Below are 18971 nucleotides of genomic sequence, written 5' to 3' on the forward strand. Positions count from 1 at the left end.
ACCAGGTTCGGGCACCCAGTATATCCATGCAAAATCCAACCACCCACCAAAACAGAAAGCTGGAGTATGGATGAACTTTTACAGAAGAGCCTTCACACACAGCTGCACAGAAGATGACCTGCAAGATGAAATAGCGCGCGTAACGGAAATAGGCCTAAACAACGGTTACACCGAGCGCCAACTATCCATGTGGTGCGCAAAAACAGAAACCCAGTTCAGACATCCAAGAAACAGAGATAACCCGAACCAAAACCCTAAACCCAAATGGATCGCCTTTCCATACCACCCCACCACATCTGGAAAATTTGTCAAGGCCCTCAAACCCTTCAACATCCGAGTAGCACACAAACCCATATCCCAAATCGGAAGAGCACTACCCAACTTCAAGAGATACTACCTACCCAAACTTGCATCCCCCGGTGTCTACAAGACCACATGCCAATGCCACAACACCTACATTGGCAGAACCATCCGCACCGTCCAAGAACGGATTAACGAACATGTAAAAGATTCCAAAAACGACACACCTAAATCAGGCCTCTCCCAACACCTCCACTCCACTAACCACACCATCTCCTCCATATCCATACTTCACCCAACCGGCTCTGTCATAGAAAACACCATCAAAGAAACCCATGCTATCATCCAGCAGAAACCAGCACTAAACCTGGACAATGGACAAGCACACCCAACTTGGCACCCTGTCCTCAGAAAGATCCCCGACCTGAAAAAGAAAAGATGCTATGCACATACTCGACCCCCCTCCAGCCACGCGGGGAACAGGAACGGCACATTACCGAGCAACACGGCCCAGCCCCCCAACCCCCAACCGACAACGCCACCGGACAACAGGAAGCAGACGACGCAAACCAAGATGCGCGCGCCAGTGCTGCCGAACGGGAAAAATCGCAACCACCGCCGCCCGGGAACAAACAATGTACTGACGCGGTACCATCCCCGCTTCAAACGCCGTACCCTTTTGTGAATGAAGACAGTGGATCTTCGAAATTAATAGGATTGAACCATTAAATTGTGCAACGCGGAATTACGAAATCTTTTAAATTTCACGTAAGTAATGTCATGTATTATCGACGGCGAAAGATACGGCCGCTTCAGCCGAATTTCATTCATCATAGTTCGACACTTGGCCACTAGATGCCTCTGTTGCAAAATTGCCCCAGGCTGACGGTGAGGGCTAGTACGCGCGGGTGTTTGAATCCTCTGCACAGCTGGGTTCCGTCCCCTCGTCAGAAGGTCCCGTAGCTGTCACAGCTTGATTTATTGCCTCTTCCCAGGCAAGAAACCAAGAAAGCAGGAAGGCCATGAGTTTGTGTATGTTTGATTGTAGAGAAGCAGAGCATATTTACCATGAATTGGAACCAGTGACACAGTAACTTTATCTCGATCTTACCGCGAAGGACGTATTTAGGGGGGTCCAGGTGTCCCAACGTCCCCCCGAAAGACTTACCAAGTACAAAAAAATTAAATAATGAGATCATAAAACTTCAATTAAGTAATGAAAATAAGGTGGTTGTTTAATCGCAAATTGTTTATTTCCGCAAAAATATTGGAAAGTAATACGACTTTGAATGACAGTACCAAAGAAGATTTATGCAAGAATTATTACTACTTATAATAACATGCAAAATATTACCAGGAATTTTACTTTTGTCAACTGATTCTAACATCATTTTTTCATACTCAATAAATATTATATTCTTTATCTATTTGACATTAATTTCCTTGCCAGGGCAGTTTCTATTTTTTTTAAATTTTGCCGACCTTAACTACACGTAAGCTAGATAATGAATACGTGATGTTATACTGTATCACTGTTGTTATACCGCCTTCTTACCTATTCATCTTATAAAAATATATTAATTAATTTAATATAATTATACTTATTTTAATTTAACATTATTAATATTATTATTTTGAGACATTACGTTAGGACGCCGCTCCGAAATATATATCTAGATACGTGCCTCGTGTTCGATTTGAATAAAATGTAGAAAAGGCGGGGAGGGTGGTGACGCTTCTTCTTTTTACATTTCGATAGTTTTACCTCACATGTAGTACTTTGTGAGTCAACGGTGGGACGCGCGCAGGTTCGAGTCTCGTGGATGAGCGTGACAACTTTTCTCCTGATATTTCGGCCAGTCAAACTCGCGGGCCGCATGTGAGCCCCAGCATTCGTTAATGCGGCCCGCCTTGGCCCCACTTAACACTTCATGCTTGAAATTATCTATACATTTGTAGTTATCCCGTTTTCTCTTTTCTCGTGATACAAGACCAGACTCATCCAAACTTCAACACATTGACCAATTTTCCCTACACAGGTATACATTCCCTTATAGAGTAGGTGTTGTGTCAACTAAGCAAGCTGATTGACAGGTTACTTCTGAAGTACGAAAATATCTTGCCAGCTGGGGGAGGGCAGCGTGCATACTTTCTGTCGCCTATGAGTCTGTTTCTTGATTTTTAAGGATTTACCTGGAAGAAAAGCCAGTTTCTGTAAAAGTTTCAGAGAACCATATCGCTGCCCAAACTTCGTGGGAGTAAGAAAAGGACTATAGAAGAGGAATGCAGATTTTTCAAGTGAAATGCTTACTTTTGTTGTGAAGTGAATACTGAAAAGCGTAGAAATTTTGTACCCTGATAAAGTAAATTCATTCAGAAATATTTCTTTATCACGAAATAAATTTGCCATAATCTGTGGTGGAGTGGTTAGCACAACCCGTCGCGACACCAGAGGTTGCGGGTTCGAATCCTGGCCTGAGCATGGGTTTTCTTTGTATGTGTCCCTTCATCAATTTCATCATATCATTACTCATCCTCATCGTCGCCATTAGCCAAACGTTGCAGAAAAGGAACGCTAATAAAAAAATCAGAGGAGAGGATTTATTACTTAGTCAACGAACAATTGAAAGCGAAAATTGTTCGTGTTGTTGCCTTTTCGCTCACAATATGCGAAATTACGGACGTCTGTGAGCTAGCTCGGTTTGCTCCCTTCACTCGTGGATGTGATTCTTATCTCGATATGATAGTAAAACTACTTGAATGATTCCTCCCCGTGACACAAGAGCTGATATTTTGAAGGAAGTGGAGGCCATTTTGCAAAGTTACAGTCTTCCGTTATATTAAAACTTTTTAATAAAGTTATAATTTGTCCAAAGTAAAAATACTACGTGATGAAGTTGGAAACAGGTTTCAAGACTTCATAGGGTGCGAAGGGCAATAATCTTGTTCTGCTCTGCTCCCTTTTCTTTAAGATGGTGCGTGTGAAAGTCCTGACTTCGAATGGAACTTATTTAATTGCAGTGCAACTCGTATTGAAAAATAAATATCGCGAGGTGGGCTATCCTTGATTTTTCTTATATCTCCAATAGCAGTACCCTCGAATAAGCTATTTTGCTGTAGAAATTTTATTAATTTTGGTTGCACTTGCCTTGGTGAAAAGTTGTTTTCCATAATGAAGATTAATGAAACAGCTGAATGATCAAGAATGACTGACAAAACATTTGTTGTCTGCATTAAGAGTTTCATGCTAACAAAAAACTTATTGCAGACTTATGAGAAGCTTGTTAAAAAAAAAAACAGTGAAATCTGTGCGAAACGAAACTATAATTGCACACAAACAGTTACAATTGTAACCAATTTATACTCGAAAGTAACATGTAAAATACTATAACCATGAAAAAATATGGGGGGAGGTCTATATAATTTACATATCGATAACATACTGGTAATGTGCGAATTACTCACAATTAAATACACACTTTAGGCTAAAAGATTAAAAAATCGACAACTTACGTGTGTGAGTATAAGATTTTTCGTACTTTACGTTTCGGAGGTTACACTACCTCCTTCTTCAGGTTGAAAAGATGTTATTCAGACACCTGACATGGTGCCTCGTCGTGAAAGTGAAGGTTAAGGATTTAGGTTAAAAAGTTGCTTGAAGGACACTTTCTAAAAAAGAATATAAATTACACATCTAAAACCGCGCAATACTATAAAAACAAAAGAACATCCAAGGCTGAAGTTGGCGAACTGCTGACCAATGCTCAGGGTAGGCGAATGCACGGTGTCAGCCCGTACCTGGGGAAAGAGAACTTCCCCTCCTCAATTCTTCCAAAATGGGGCTCGGGAGTCACCAATCCAAGGAGAAGTCGACCTCCACCTCGGCGGCTTTCCTGACCTCAGGAGTAACATGGAAGCCCATCTCGTTCCTAAACACTGCGGCTTTATCCCATTTTTTAAATAAATTAACCCAGCCGTCTTCTAAATTCCCATCGTCCCTATTAAGTTTATTCCAATTTTTCGCGCATATATAGGCAGCTTCATATACGTTTCTGTCCAATTTATTGTTAACCTCCCTAATAACTTCCCTTTTAGCAATCTTATGTCGGTTAACCAATATGTGTTCAGATAATCCAGTTTTGGGTATGCCCTCCTTTACGTCTTTATCATGTTCTCCCCACCTAACTTGCATACTTCTCCCGGTTTGTCCCACATATTCCTTTCCGCATTCACACACAATCCTGTATACTCCCTTCCCCTCTTCAGGGTTATTGCGCTTATCCCCCCTCCCTTTCTTATAGGATGTAAAGTGCTTTTCAATACTCCGGGGCGCCCTTACCCCACATTTTATTCTGTAACCCCTCACGGACTTTTCAATTTTCTCTGAGACCCCCTTAAAATATGGGATCCCGACAAAATGTGTGTTTTTTTCACCGTTTCCTATCTCAGTTTTTTTATCCTCTTTGTCATTTTGCGATGTTTCTTGCCTAACAATCCTTTTGGCTTTCCTAGCTACTTTTTCCAGGTCGCGGATAGTGTACCCATTCTTTACCCCCACCTTCCTTATCCATTCCCCTTCTTTCTCTTTCTCTTTCTCGTCATTGCACAGTCTTTCGGCGCGAATGAAAAAGTTAAGAAAAACATTTAATTTAGTCCTATTCGAATGTTGGGATCTCTTATGGAGGTACATCTCTCCAGCTAACGGTTTATGGAAGACCCCGGTTACGATCCGTTGTCCGGTTTTAGTAAGGCACAAGTCAAGAAAGTGGATCTTTCCGTTGGCCATATCTTCCCTAGTAAACCCAATCCTGGGGTCCTGCTTCCCCAATTGGTCGAAAATGCTGTCAAGTTTGATTTCATTCCCTATGATGAGGATGTCATCTACATATCTCCCATAATATTTTACCACCCCCCTCCCCCCTGCATGCTCCATAGCGGTTTTTTCGACGTAGTGCATGAAGATGTTGGCCACAAGACCAGAAATGGGATTGCCCATGGCCAACCCTTCTTTCTGTACGAAAAATCTTATACTCACACACGTAAGTTGTCGATTTTTTAATCTTTTAGCCTAAAGTGTGTATTTACATATCGATGCTGCAATAATAATCACTGGAATCCCCCCCTCCCCGACCCCATTGGGTCGAACCACTTAGTTCTGGATTTTAAGGTGTTGGGGTTCTAGATATGTGGCCCGGATAGTTTTGACATTATCGTTATGCGGCCCTACTCACGAATTGAGTTTGACATTGCTGGTCTATAGTACCTGTTGAGGAGATATATGCGTGTGTGTGTGTGTGTCATAGAACATCACTACTTCCAAACAAACTTGATGTGGCTCTTACAGAAACATCTGTTTTGGAGTGGAACGATGACGAAAAGTTTACACTGGCCTCCCCGATGGTTCAGTGAAGCTGAAGACCGTTCCGAAATCCTACAAATATGTAATTAAAATAGGGTATAGCGGTGATTAATTTTACTTACATTAAACATCCTGTACAATAACTTGTAATATACTGAGAAATGCATTTTCAGGGGTTCTATTCCCCACTTTTTCGCCCTTAGATGGCAGCTGCTGATAAGGGATGAGCCTTCCCCCCGAAATAAAATTCTGGCTACGGCCCTGCTGTTCTGCATCGTGACTGTATGGTCCGATGCATCATGGTTTGAGCTCCGTCTACGGGACGCGCGCAGGTTCGAGTCTCTTAGGGGAAACGTATCAACTTTTCTCCTGAGATTTCGGCCTGTGTATAGGGCCGGTTGCCACCCACCATCGTGAGGAGATTGGGAAGCTATGAATGAGTCACGGAAACCTACAACAAAGATTAGGGGTTCGTCCTGCTGACCGCACATAACTGGTTGGACTGGAAGTGAGGCCTACAGTCGGTAGGTGGGCTCTGGCCCTCAGGGGCTGTAGCACCACGGGTTTACTTACGTATATTGGCGTAACCAAGTGTGGGTCCACAGAGGCTCGGCCTCTCCTCGAAATTCTGTCACTGTATTTTGGCCAATTCACTGGGATTTTTTTAAGAGTACTTTGTAACACGTATAGTGCTGATCTTGAAGATCATACTATAATTAGTTGGACTAAATTTCACTTGGCAAGCAATCAATTAACATTGGGAAAAATCACAATAGGAGAGAGCAACTAATGTGATGCAGGAACTGGTCATATGTTTCCACAGGGGATTCCCATCATCACTGAGAGTTTGTCCCCACCCTTGGCCGATTAGCCGGCCCCGTGGCGGAGTATTTATGTCATTTCGCTACGACGCCAGTGGTCCCGGGTTCGAATCCGGTCTGGGCATACGTGTCCTTCGTGAGCGTCTCTTCATCGATTACATCATATCATCATTAGCCAAGAGTGGCAGAAAGGCGAAGTAAAATAAACAAAATCAATCAATCTTGGCCGATTAAAGCTGCTGTGAACTCCAACGATGAGAACTGTGCAAAGGGACTTAATTCAGATCATAACAAAGAAAACTACTTCATCAAAGTGTATGTTCAATATTATACTATTGCTTCCTGACATCTTTGTTACTACTGTACATTTTGTTACATTGTTTTGTCCGTCTTTCTCCTTTTCAGTTTTTCCATATGTTATTACGCATGTCCACGTTTCCCCTTTTTAAATTCCAGGTAGTTTCGCTCCTGCCCATCTCTAATAGGGACTCGATTCGTTAATAGTTGAAATAATAATTGTTACTAATTCTTGCCTTATTATTATTATTATATTGATTTTGTATAAAAAAACACCCCCTTCAAAGGAAAATACTTTCTTTCAACTGATATTCTCTACCGCCTTCTTTACTCTCAATTGATAAAATTCCAACCTCAACAAGAAAATTCAACATAATTATAGTAGCCACTGTAATCAACCAAATTTATTCAATCAAAACTTTAGTCATGAATGTTCTGTCTCTGGAGCCTGCCACTCGTCTCGCTCCATGCAAGAGTCAGCCAGCAAGCAGAGAAATGCGAATTGCTTTGCCAGTGGAGAAATTTTAGCCTCCGAAACCAGAATTAAAAGAAACAGGTGGGTGTCCTTTTCCTGGAAACCTCGCTGCGGGAGTCACGCGGAGGGGAGAGGGTGGTGAAGGAAGGAAGGTTCTCTGGCATCAGGCTTAGGACAGCCGAAAAGAATTCCTAGTCCTCTGATATGTCGCTAGGTGTCTCTGTATCGCATCGGGCCAGGAAACTACTTTCATGCCAACCTCCAGCCCACTCTTAATTTCCTTGCCAGGACAGTTCCTTTATTTATTTTTATTACAAATTTTGCCGACCTTAACTACACGTAAGCTAGATAATGAATACATGATGTTATATCACTATCGTTATACCACCTTTTTACCTATTCATATAATAAAAATATATTAATTAATTCGAATATGTCGATTAATACTAATTTAATGTAACCATACTTATTTTAACTTAACATTATTATTATTTTGAGACATTAGGTGAGGACCTCCCTCCGAAATATATACTAGATACGTGCCTGCCTACCGCGTCCGATTTGAATAGAATGTAGAAAAGGTGGGGGGGGGGGAAGTAGCACTTCCTCTTTTTACATTTTGACAGTTTTTACCTGATATGTATTATTTTGTGAGTCAACGCTGTAGTCAGGAAATACATGTATATCCAAACACATGCATACATAAATGATGATTCGCAAAGAAACTTCGTCAAACTCCCATGCTTGTTCCGCTCACAAATCACATCCTCTCCAAGTTATAATAGAGGAGAAGGTCTGAATATGGGTTTTGGAGTAATCAGCACTCCCAGGTGCTGCAGCCTGACAGGCTATGGGAAGTGGTTATCTGTCAAGGTCAAAGGTTGCAGCGCCAACGCAAGAGAAAATGGTGGTTAGTTTCGGCCTTGGACGCTGTTATAGAATTGCGACCTCCGAAAACTTTTTGCAGGTATGTTTTAATTCAGCAATTTCTGAATTCTCATCCGCTTTGTATAGGTTATGATATTAGCGGTACATAAAACAAATGTGGGTTTTTATAATACCATGATTTGTTTGTGAAATTTTGAAATACACCATTTTTTGGAAATTGCTTTTTTTTTTAAAAAAAATGGAGACCTTCTATACATTAGCATCCTATTATATTTAAGTATATATTTCATAGATATGCATTTTCAAGGCAGGTGCTTGATATATTTATTTTCTTCCTCCGAAAATGACAACATAAAAAGATATTTAGATCTTTTCCTCTAATATTGTCGTTGCTTACATATACATGTGTGTATGTATATATATGTGTGTGTGTGTGTGTGTGTGTGTCATAGAACATCACTACTTCCAAGCATACACGCTCTTACAGTGTGGAGTGGAACGATCACAAAAAGGTTTACATTGGCCTCCCCGATGGTGCATTGGTAGCATCGTCGCCTTGTAATCAAGGGGTCCCGGGTTCGATAACCGGTGGAGGCACATAGTGGTTCGGATTCAACTTTAAACTGTAGGTCCAGTCCCGATTAGCCTTACTGTGCATGAAGTGAACTTAAAACTCTAAATCAACCAACCAACGAAAAGATTTACAGTTTCTTTGCTAATCTTCAATTAATGTAAAATTTAGTATAACAGCATAATTTTGGCTGACTTGCTAACTTGAGATTTAAAGACAAATTATTACTTCGAATTCTTCATCAACAATAACAAAAGTGAAATAAAATATTGAATAAAATTCTTGCCTTCGCTGAGAACCAAATTAGAGATGTACAGGTTAGGAAAGGGGAGGGAGAATTTCCTGGCTTCTTTCCCTTCAATGTGAACGGTGCCTCTTATGTTCTACATTCCATTCAAAATTTCTTCTTAGTTTCAGATATATTTTGCATCCCCTATAGCATAATGGTAAAGGTGACCCTTGTAATTTAAAATGTCCCGAGTTTGGTATCCGGTGGACGCCTAATAGTTAGTTCAACCCCACTATAAATGTAGATCCAGTCCCGATTAGTCTATAAGTATATAAAGTAACAGAAACTCAAACGATTAGCATAGGGTTGGTGGTGGCTGGTGCAGTGAGAGAGCCCCCTCTGCTAAAATTCTGGCTACGGGCCTGCTGTTCTGCATCGTGACTGCATGGTCCGATGCATCATCCTTTGGGCTCCGTCTACGGGACGCACGCAGATTCGAGTCTCCTGGGGGAAATGTAACAACAACTTTTTCTCCTGACATTTCGTCCTGTTTATGGGACCGGTTGCCACGCACCATCGTGAGGAGATTGGGAAGCTATGAATGAGTCACGGAAACCTACAACAAAGATTAGGGTTTCGTCGTGCTGACCGCACGTAACTGGTTGGACTGGAAGTGAGGCTGGCAGTCGGTAGGTGGGCCCTGGCCCTCAGGGGCTGTAGCACCACGGGTTTACTTAACGTATATTGGCGTAGCCATGTGTGGGTCCACAGAAACTCAGCCTCTCCTCGAAATTCTGTCACTTTATTTTGACCAATTCACTGGGAATTTTTTAAGAGTACTTTGTAACACGTATAGTGCTGATCTTGAAGATCATACTATAATTAGTTGGACTGAAATTTCACTTGGGAAGCAATCAATTAACATTGGGAAAAATCACAATAGGAGAGAGCAACTAATGTGGTGCAGGAACTTGTTAAATGCAACTGGTCATATGTTTCTACAGGGGATTCACATCACCACTGAGAGTTTGTCCCCACCCTTGGCCGATTAGCCGACCCCCGTGGCGGAGTGGTTATCTCATTTTGCTACGACGCCAGTGGTCCCGGGTTCGAATCCGGTATGGGCAATCCTTTGTGAGCGTCTCTTCATCAATTTCATCATATCATCATTAGCCAGGAGTGGCAGAAAGGTGAAGTATTATAAACAAAATCAATCAATCTTGGCCGATTAAAGCTGCTGTGAACTCCAACGATGAGAACTGTGCAAAGGGACTTAAGTCAGATCATAACAAAGAAAACTACTTCATCAAAGTGTAAGTTCAATATTAAACTATTGTTTCCTGACATCTTTGTTACTACTGTACATTTTGTTACATTATTTTGTCCGTCTTTCTCCTTTTCAGTTTTTCCATATGTTATTACGCATGTCCACATTTCCTCTTTTTATATTCCAGGTAGTTTCGCTCCTGCCCATCTCTAATTATTATAGGGACTCTATTCGTTAATAGTTGAAATAATAATTGTTACTATTTTTGCCTTATTATTATATATCGATTTTGTATAAAAAAACACCCCCTTCAAAAAAATTACTTTCTTTCAACTGATATTCTCTACCTCCTTCTTAACTTAGCCACTGTAATCAACCAAATTTATTCAATCAAAACTTCAGTGATGAAGGTTCTGTCTCGGGAGCCTGACACTCTTCTCGCTCCATGCAAGAGTCAACCAGCAAGCAGTGAAATGCGAATTGCTTTGCCAGTGGAGAAATTTTAGCCTCCGAAACCAGAATGAAAAGAAACAGGTGGGTGCCCTTTTCCTGGAAACCTCACTGCGGGAGTCAGAGAAGGGGAGGGAGTGATGAAGGGAGGAAGGTTCTCTGGCCTCTGGTTTAGGACAGCCGGAAATAATTCCTAGTCCCCTGATATGTCGCTAGGAGTCTCTGTATTGCATTGGGCCAGGAAACTACTTTCATGCCAACCTCCAGGCCACTTTTAAGCCTTTCAGCACATATGGATATAATTGGAAAGTTCACAGCCAACATATGATTTTTGACACTTTTGTGAAAATTAATTTCTCTGTTACTATTTGCTATATAGACATGAAAGTTTGCACACTGATTCAAAATACTAAGGGATAGAAGTTATCGTACATAAATGTTACATTACAGTAAGGTAACATTTTTATTTATTATTTATCAATTACTATTTATTATTAAGTACGATTATATTAACAACAGACACGTAAAGCAGTTTCAACATCATGAGAAATAGTAAATTTACCATTCATCTGGGGAGAGAGATTACATGAAGCATACAAGAAATAAAGTTGACATTGGCATACAAACATATCTTCAGACCCTCAATTATGTGTTTGAATACAAGATAATCAACCAATGATACATATTCATTCAAATAAGGTATTTTTTTATATTTTTATGTGGTATAATTTTATAATTTCGTCAGTGTTGCAAACCAAAAACAATTTCAATATGAGTAAGAAATGTAAAAATCAGCTCAACGTAAAAACAAATATGTGGTATGAAAGAATGACAAAGATCTGTGAAATTTCAGGAGGATAGATGTAAATAGTGTAAATTGTCCAAAATATTATGTTTGTAAATAGTGGTACCAAAGTGTATGAAGTTTGTGATGTCTAATGTAAGTGTCTATAGTCGTTTTCACGTTCAGAAGACACAATGGGCTCTTATGGACAATGCTTTTCTTATGGGAAAATACGAGCGAGCTGTTGTGAAATTTCTGGATTTACAAATTTAGCTTAAGTAAAATCGGTACCTGCAGTTTTGCAGGAAATTTTGTAGAGAATACGGTGGTGAACACAAATAACTGGTAACTTGCTTACATATTTTTAGATAAATTAAAGACGCAAATTTTCTCTGAAAACAAAATGTTTACATTGTTTTTATTCCTAACGTTGAAACATGCCGTAAAATTGAAGCATTCATTATGAAAAAATTGACACTGTTTTTTAATTGTCATAGGTCATGGTGGTGCTCAGAATTTATCAATACTTTAAAGCGTATTTGCATTAAAAAATATTCAAATAAAGTATGTGGAGATTTTTTATATTCGTGCAGTAGAAAATGTCGTCGCTGGCCATTTTTTCTTCTGTAATTCCAAGTAAAAACTTCCAGCGACAAAGTTGTGGAGAAACTAATGAAATTATTTTTTATAACCACTCAAAGGTTCCCAGAAATATTACAACCATGCATTTCGAGTTTCTTTTTAACCCAAACCGCGCGCGAAGTAAGGAGACGTTGTCTGGCCATCTTGAGCTGACTCACCGCAGCATTCCGGCTAATCACCACCAAGTTTTCCAGTTGTTATTTTATTTCCATTCAGTAAAAATATTAACTTCATGCAGTTTGTTATAATAGAATTGAAATTACTTAAATTTAATAATTGACAATTATTTCCAATGCTGCTGTTGTGAGCAACATTAGTGCTGTCGCAAATACACGTTGTTTTTGTTTACATTACTGTCGACATTAATACTGAAATGAAGATCACCTTTCAGTTTCCAACGTACACATAAATTCATAGACACCATATTAACCTTTGAAAGGCTTTCCACGTGACAAAATATGGGGCTTCAAGATAGAAATATGACATGCCTTGCTTAGGTCATTGACGTCTTACCAGTTCAAGTGGGCCATAACTCATTTGTTTGTTTGGGTTGCAACTTGAATCTAACCCATGTGCCAGGTTCCCCTTACTTGAGTGAGAGATCTGCTTTGGTCTGTTTAGACTTTTTTCCTCTCTCGAAGAAGTGTTTTCAGTTGTGTGAGCGCTCAGTGATTTTTACTTTTTAAAGTGATTTCTGAAGTGTCATATTCGTGCATTACACTCGCGCGTGTAGTGATCGCAATGGATCATAGGGTAACTGTAACGTTCACAGTATAATATTAATATTAATAATTACTTATAATTATCATTATATATACAAAATATGTAACACCTTCATTGTGAAGGAAGGTCATCATTTCCCGGCGACATTAGCTAGCGCTGTATTGGCAACACTGTGCAGTTTCTCCATAAGCACCGTTGTGTCTTCTGAACGTGAAAACGACTTTAGATGTTTGATGTATATTGTGAAGGGTGGTGAATATGTGAATGGGTTCAGTCCTTGTTGGGCACCATACAGTTTTAGCTGCTTTTTTAATGAAAATCATGCTAGATGTCTCTTTTGCAGAATACGTTTGGATATTCACGTTTGTCCTCGGTGAATTGGAGGAAAAACACATTTCCTTTGTATATATCAAATCACATTTTTTACACATATATCCACCAAGAAGAATCTGGGACAGCATTGTCGGCCATTGTGCTAACTCAACAAAAAGCATAGAACAGGCATCACCCGTAAACATGTAAGAAAAACAAAGAAACTCCACTTGTGCTGCACCTACCAGTCAAGTTATGTACTAAAATATCCAGCCTTTGCAGAGAGACAATCGCCTAACCACATAGAAACAAGCAAGAGTTTTCATAAGCACTCAAAAACGAAGAACGTATATATACGTTATCTGCGATTTGAGTGCAAAAGGGGAAAACATATATATACGTTCTCCGTGCCAAAAGGGTTAAATCAATGGCCAGCATAGAGACAGCAAAATAGACTTTTTGAACATCTGTAGCGCCAAAATGATGTATCAATGACAAAAATGTTACTGAGTAAAGTTGTTTGTTTTAATGTCCTCTATACTTTTCTGTAGTCCATGGAAGCCATTAAAATGACACCCTGTATAATATTCCCCTTGTATCTTTACAGGAGTACAATATTTCAAATCCTGCTCCATTTGTGAATTTGCACAGAAGCTGTCTTGATGCTGATCAAAGAACAAAGTTTGTACAGTACATTGGAAGAACCCTAGATAACCGAATCCTGTTCTTGATATACACGAGGTTTCAATATTTGATGCATAAACATTCAGACATGCTGTAAGTATTCTGATTCAACAGCCTGCATTTATAGCTCGTATCTTTCACAATATTTTCACAAAGATCAAGTAGAAGATGCTCCCCAGGATGTGTCCCATAGTAACGGTATTGTAGTTTCAGGGCGTCTACCAGTTCGGAAATCCTGGAGAAGTCATGATGTCAGTACTCTCCTCTGCATCAGTATCTACTACATTGTAATTGTCATCTGAATCATATTCACTCACTAACTCGTTCTCATCTCATCGGCAACTTCCTGAGACACATTGCCATGCAGCAGCCATGGTATGGTTTCACCACTATCTTTGCTACTTACTTTACATGAAACAGGTTGTAGTTAACATAACTTCCAACATGTCTAGCTCTGTCATCAGTTGACAGAACAAAACGTTACCAGTATAGCGTGACTCCATTCACATACTTCCTAACTCAATAATGATCAAAATATCACTTACCATGTTTCACCCCTGATTGCTTCAATTACAAGAAATCTTGTTAGAGAAGGGACATGGAGAAAGAGAGGAGGAGGAGTGTTATATATTGATTGATTTGTTGTTTTAAGTCCACTTTATGCACAGTAAGGCTAATCGGCACTGGACCTAGAGTTTAAAGTGGGATCCGAACCACTGTGTGCCTCCATCGGGCATCGAACCCGGGACCCCTTGATTACAAGGCGACGACTCTGCCACTGAGAGAGATAGAAAGAGAGAGAGGTGTGTGATTTTCTAATGCTTGGTATGTTTATTCGTAATATTACTGATCTTTTTCTTATTTCAATATAATTTTATATGTAGCCTGCTATTAAGTGTAAGAATCTGCCATTTTCTCATTATTTTTAGAAATATAAATATGTGATTCCTTTGCTCTGGTTTGGCAAAGTAAGTTTCTAAATATGCCGTGTCTGTTGCAAAGATAAAACTCATTCCATAGATCATTTAAAGTTTTTTAATTATCCATTCATCTTCCTAATGGAATATTTGTTACTTTGTGCTAGATCTGTGGAATATTAGCTGATATTCACACTTTTTCGGTATTGGGGAAAATGTCATATCTGTCCATCCCTAACATAATTAATAAGTGATAACGATATTTCGCTATGTAAATTTATAATCTTTATTTAACAAGTAATTTTTTCTCTTGTAGGTTTTCAAAAGAGGAAGATGAGCTCTTGAAATACTTTGTTACTAAGCATAAAGTGAATTTTAAAACTCTCTCCAAAATCTTTCCTGTGGATACAAATCTACTTCATCTGCATTACCAGGAACTTAAAGAAAAAGCTGCTACGATTCAACCAACACCTTCCATTTTATCCCCTCGTCTTATCGACAAGTTTTCTAGTACTTGTTTGTGTAAGTATTCCCCTTTCTTTAACAAAAATATGTTTTATGTGCACGATTATATATTTTATCCCTTAACTTACTCTTTCACGTATTCATATGTCAATGATTAGGATCAATTTGAGTACATTTTTTAAAAATATAGCAAGCTGGCTTTTGTAGGGAGGAGGGATGTCCATATTGGCTTTTTGCCATTAAAGCCAACCTACTCCAGTTGCAGCTTCAGTTTTGGGCTTTGAAGTTCATCATGTTATGTTTTGCTAGTAGATATGTAATCTTACATAGCGTGGCACCAAGAGAGAGATTTTAACTACTACTTCGGTTTTCAAACTACTTCTGTCTTATGTGTGTGCATGTCAAATTTAATGTTTAGCAGACAGGAGGCTCTCTCATGTGTTAGCCTCTCCAGAATAAACATGTGTTTTCAAACTTGTCATGTCATGACGTACAAAACAAAAATTGTAGTGAGAGAACTAATTGTTGCAGAGAGATTAAATAAGTTTTTTTTAGCAGGGAGGAGGGGATGACATATGGAGGTGACATTGCACTTCCCAATAATGTTAATCCTTACTGGATGAGTGGCAGGCATAGCCCATCTTACAACTACTGTCCAATAAGACAGGGGTAGTAGGAGGATAGCTGGCACAATTAAAGTTTTTAAAGGTGGTGTTATGGCTGTTGGTGAGGTCAGAATGTTGTGTTGAGGAACGGTGGTTATTGAATCTAAAAGGGAAAGGGTGATTATTGGGCAACTATGAACACTCAGCAAGGAAGGCGCATGCCCAGTTTAGTGATCATTTGGTAATTTCTCGCTTATTTTATTTTTATTTGTTTATTTATTGTTTTGGATGGTGAAGTTAAGGCATAAACCTTTTCTTCTACTAACCATCTCTACTTTACATATTGATTACAATAGCTAATTGTTTGCAAAATATGTAAAAACTAAATACATTAAAATTCAAAAAAAGTGAAAAAAAAACATGAAAAATATAACATACACTGTAAGAAAAGTATATACATAAAACGCACGCACATAACAAAAAGTACTCAATATACAGAAAGAGCAAATGAGTTTTTGTAACAAAAAGTTTGTTTGTTTGTTTGTTTGTTTGTGTGTGTGTGGGGGGGGGGTTTACACACACACACGCATGGGAATAGAATGAAGAAAAGAGCCCTGGGCCAAACAGCAAGTTATATGTCTTTTCAGTACCTACATAGTTGGGACACTCAAGAAAGAAGACCCATGCCCAGTCTAGTAAACATTTGTTAATTTCTTGCTTTTATCTTTAGTCAATTATGTTCGAAGGAATACTGTGAACAAAGGGTTTAGACAAAACTAAAAGAATTGTAAATCCCAACACTTCAGTCAGAAAGAAGTGATTGATAACAGGCGTCAACAAGAAAATACTTTACCAGTGTTTACTGCACAGTTAGTGAAGGTGAAGTTTTGGAAGGTCACAAAAAGGGGGAGGGGCTAATTATTGGGTGGCAAGGGACACTCACTAAGGAAGATCCATGCCCAATCTAGCGATCGTTTGGTAATTTCTCACTTATGTCTTTCTTGTCTGTAAAGGGGTCTCATTGTCCGTTTATAGAAATTTAGCCAGTATTGAAATAATGAACAAATTAGCACAGATATACAGATATAATTTAAAGACACATATATGGGTAAGAGGAAGATTCCCAGTTCTGTTTCCTGTCAGGGAGAAAAATATATGTAAATGTATATCATAAATTTGTGACAAAATATGGTAGGAAAATAAATGCACTTCAGATTTTTCACAATACCTTTTGCATTTTGTTAAAAACAAAATATGCATGTCCTTGCATATTTACATCATTACAAATTTCATACAATTTTGTTCTCTAATTTATACAAAACAGTCAAGAACTATCTTCTTTTTTCTTTATTTTTTTACAGCTCCAGTAATAATTGAGGGTAATCTTGAATGGACTCTTGACATGAAAAGCAAGTTAGTGTCAGCAATATTAAGCGCAATGGATAGCACAGATATAGAGGAGCTAAGAGAACCAAATAAAACAGTGAACTGGAAGAAAGTGGAGATATTAAGTGGCATCCCAGCAAACAGGGCTGGGGATCATTGGCACTATCATCTCTATACTCAAGTGTTTTTAAACAGACCTTTGACTGATATTATGATTGTTGTTGATGTTGTAAAGAAGTAAGTGAAATCCAGTATATTGTTATTTCTGATAAACCAGCAGTAATGGAAACATTGATCATCAAACACACACACACATTTTAGTAAATACTCACAAGCAAAAAATAAGCAAATTATGAAAATTGGAAACTAAAATAATCATGTTGAATTTTTTTTCTGATCGAAAATTTGTTAATATCGCTATAAATCGAAAAATTCCTCCCAACTAAGATATCTTGAGAAGGTGGGAAAAGTAATTTTGGCAACATATTAAAAAATGTTCGGATATCCTAATCATACTTGTACATTTGTAAAACTCTAATTTGTGTGTGTTTGTAGGTTACATGCATAGTGGTAAGAGATCATATAAATTTCCAACTTATAATGGGAATATAATGCCTTTTCCCCTTTCTAATTAATTGATTGTGTTGCTTGTTTGCAGGCATGTTTGATCGATATATTCCATAATAATGAACGAAAGCACATTTCAAACATATTTGTTGGCATTTTTCTACCAATTAATGAATCAGTCATTGCATGAAACAACGTTATCGAACACATTGATGGACATTTTTTGTACTGTAACATTTGGTGCCAATTGTATGCTGCATTGTGGGAAAAAAAGTTCTTTCCATGTTAATTGTTGAGGAATGTCACTAAAAATTTTAATGGAAGTGTACCTTAAATATTCATTGATAAAAACATTTCATTCTAGATACTTGTACTTGTGAACAAGAACAAGTATATTCTGTGTTTTGGTAAAGCTTTTTTAAAGACTAATTAACATAATTAGTGAATTTTGATAATACTAGTCCTCAATAAGTTTAATTTATAATGCAAATTATGTGTCAGTAACTTTAGAAATGAAGATTTTGAATTAAATTTTATAAAGTTAACTGGTAAGTTAAAGGGTTAAATCTGCCTGTAGAGTTATGATATTTATGGAAAAACTTGAAAATAGGAACACATAACCTAGAATGCCTAAGAAATTTTAAATTTTGATTTTGCCAAGTTAAAGTTTGTAATAACCACATGTGCTGCTATTTTTCTCTTCTGTAACCATAATCTTGATACTTGAACTTTTGAACAGCATGGATTGTACATGGAAACATTCCAATACAATTAATTCAGCATCCTTAAACTGAAGTTCCATAAAAGTTCATGCAGTATACTTTGATTAGTTGGAATATTTTTTTCAAGTCTTTTTTTTTTTGGTCTTGAGATTCCAAGATTTGGGGACAACTTGATAGTTCATATGTTGCTCCAAATTTCTGGTGTGCTTTAGTTGGATATTAAAGATTATCTTACCTTGCTTGTACAAAGTGATCATTCACTTTTGGTTCCTGATTTTCACTTATAAAAAGCACTTTTGATTATAATGAGAGCCTGCATTTGAATGTAATTACAGTCAACTCTCGATTCTACGACCCCGGGTATAACGACCCCCTCGAAGTAACGACCCTTTTCCCGGGAACCGTGAAAAATTTCGAAAAAAGTTGAAAAATTTCGAAAAAAAAGTTGAAAAATTCAAGGAAATCGGCCGAAAAATGCGTTTTTTTCCCCAATCATTCCCTTCACCA

General features: G+C 38.4%; 1 protein-coding gene across 1 annotated transcript in view; it reads left to right on the plus strand.

Annotated features, from left to right (window-relative positions):
- Positions 1-18971, plus strand: part of LOC146005457 (uncharacterized) — a 70293-nt gene that overhangs the window by 40495 nt on the left and 10827 nt on the right. Inside the window, exons 4-6 of the mRNA XM_083144700.1 lie at positions 13726-13895; positions 15036-15241; positions 17151-17412. Of these exons, the coding sequence (XP_083000826.1) occupies positions 13726-13895; positions 15036-15241; positions 17151-17412 (638 nt within the window). The remainder of the gene's footprint in view (positions 1-13725; positions 13896-15035; positions 15242-17150; positions 17413-18971) is intronic.

Source organism: Lepisma saccharinum, chromosome 23 (genome assembly GCF_977018435.1).
Source record: "Lepisma saccharinum chromosome 23, izLepSacc3.1, whole genome shotgun sequence".
NCBI lineage: Eukaryota > Metazoa > Arthropoda > Insecta > Zygentoma > Lepismatidae > Lepisma > Lepisma saccharinum.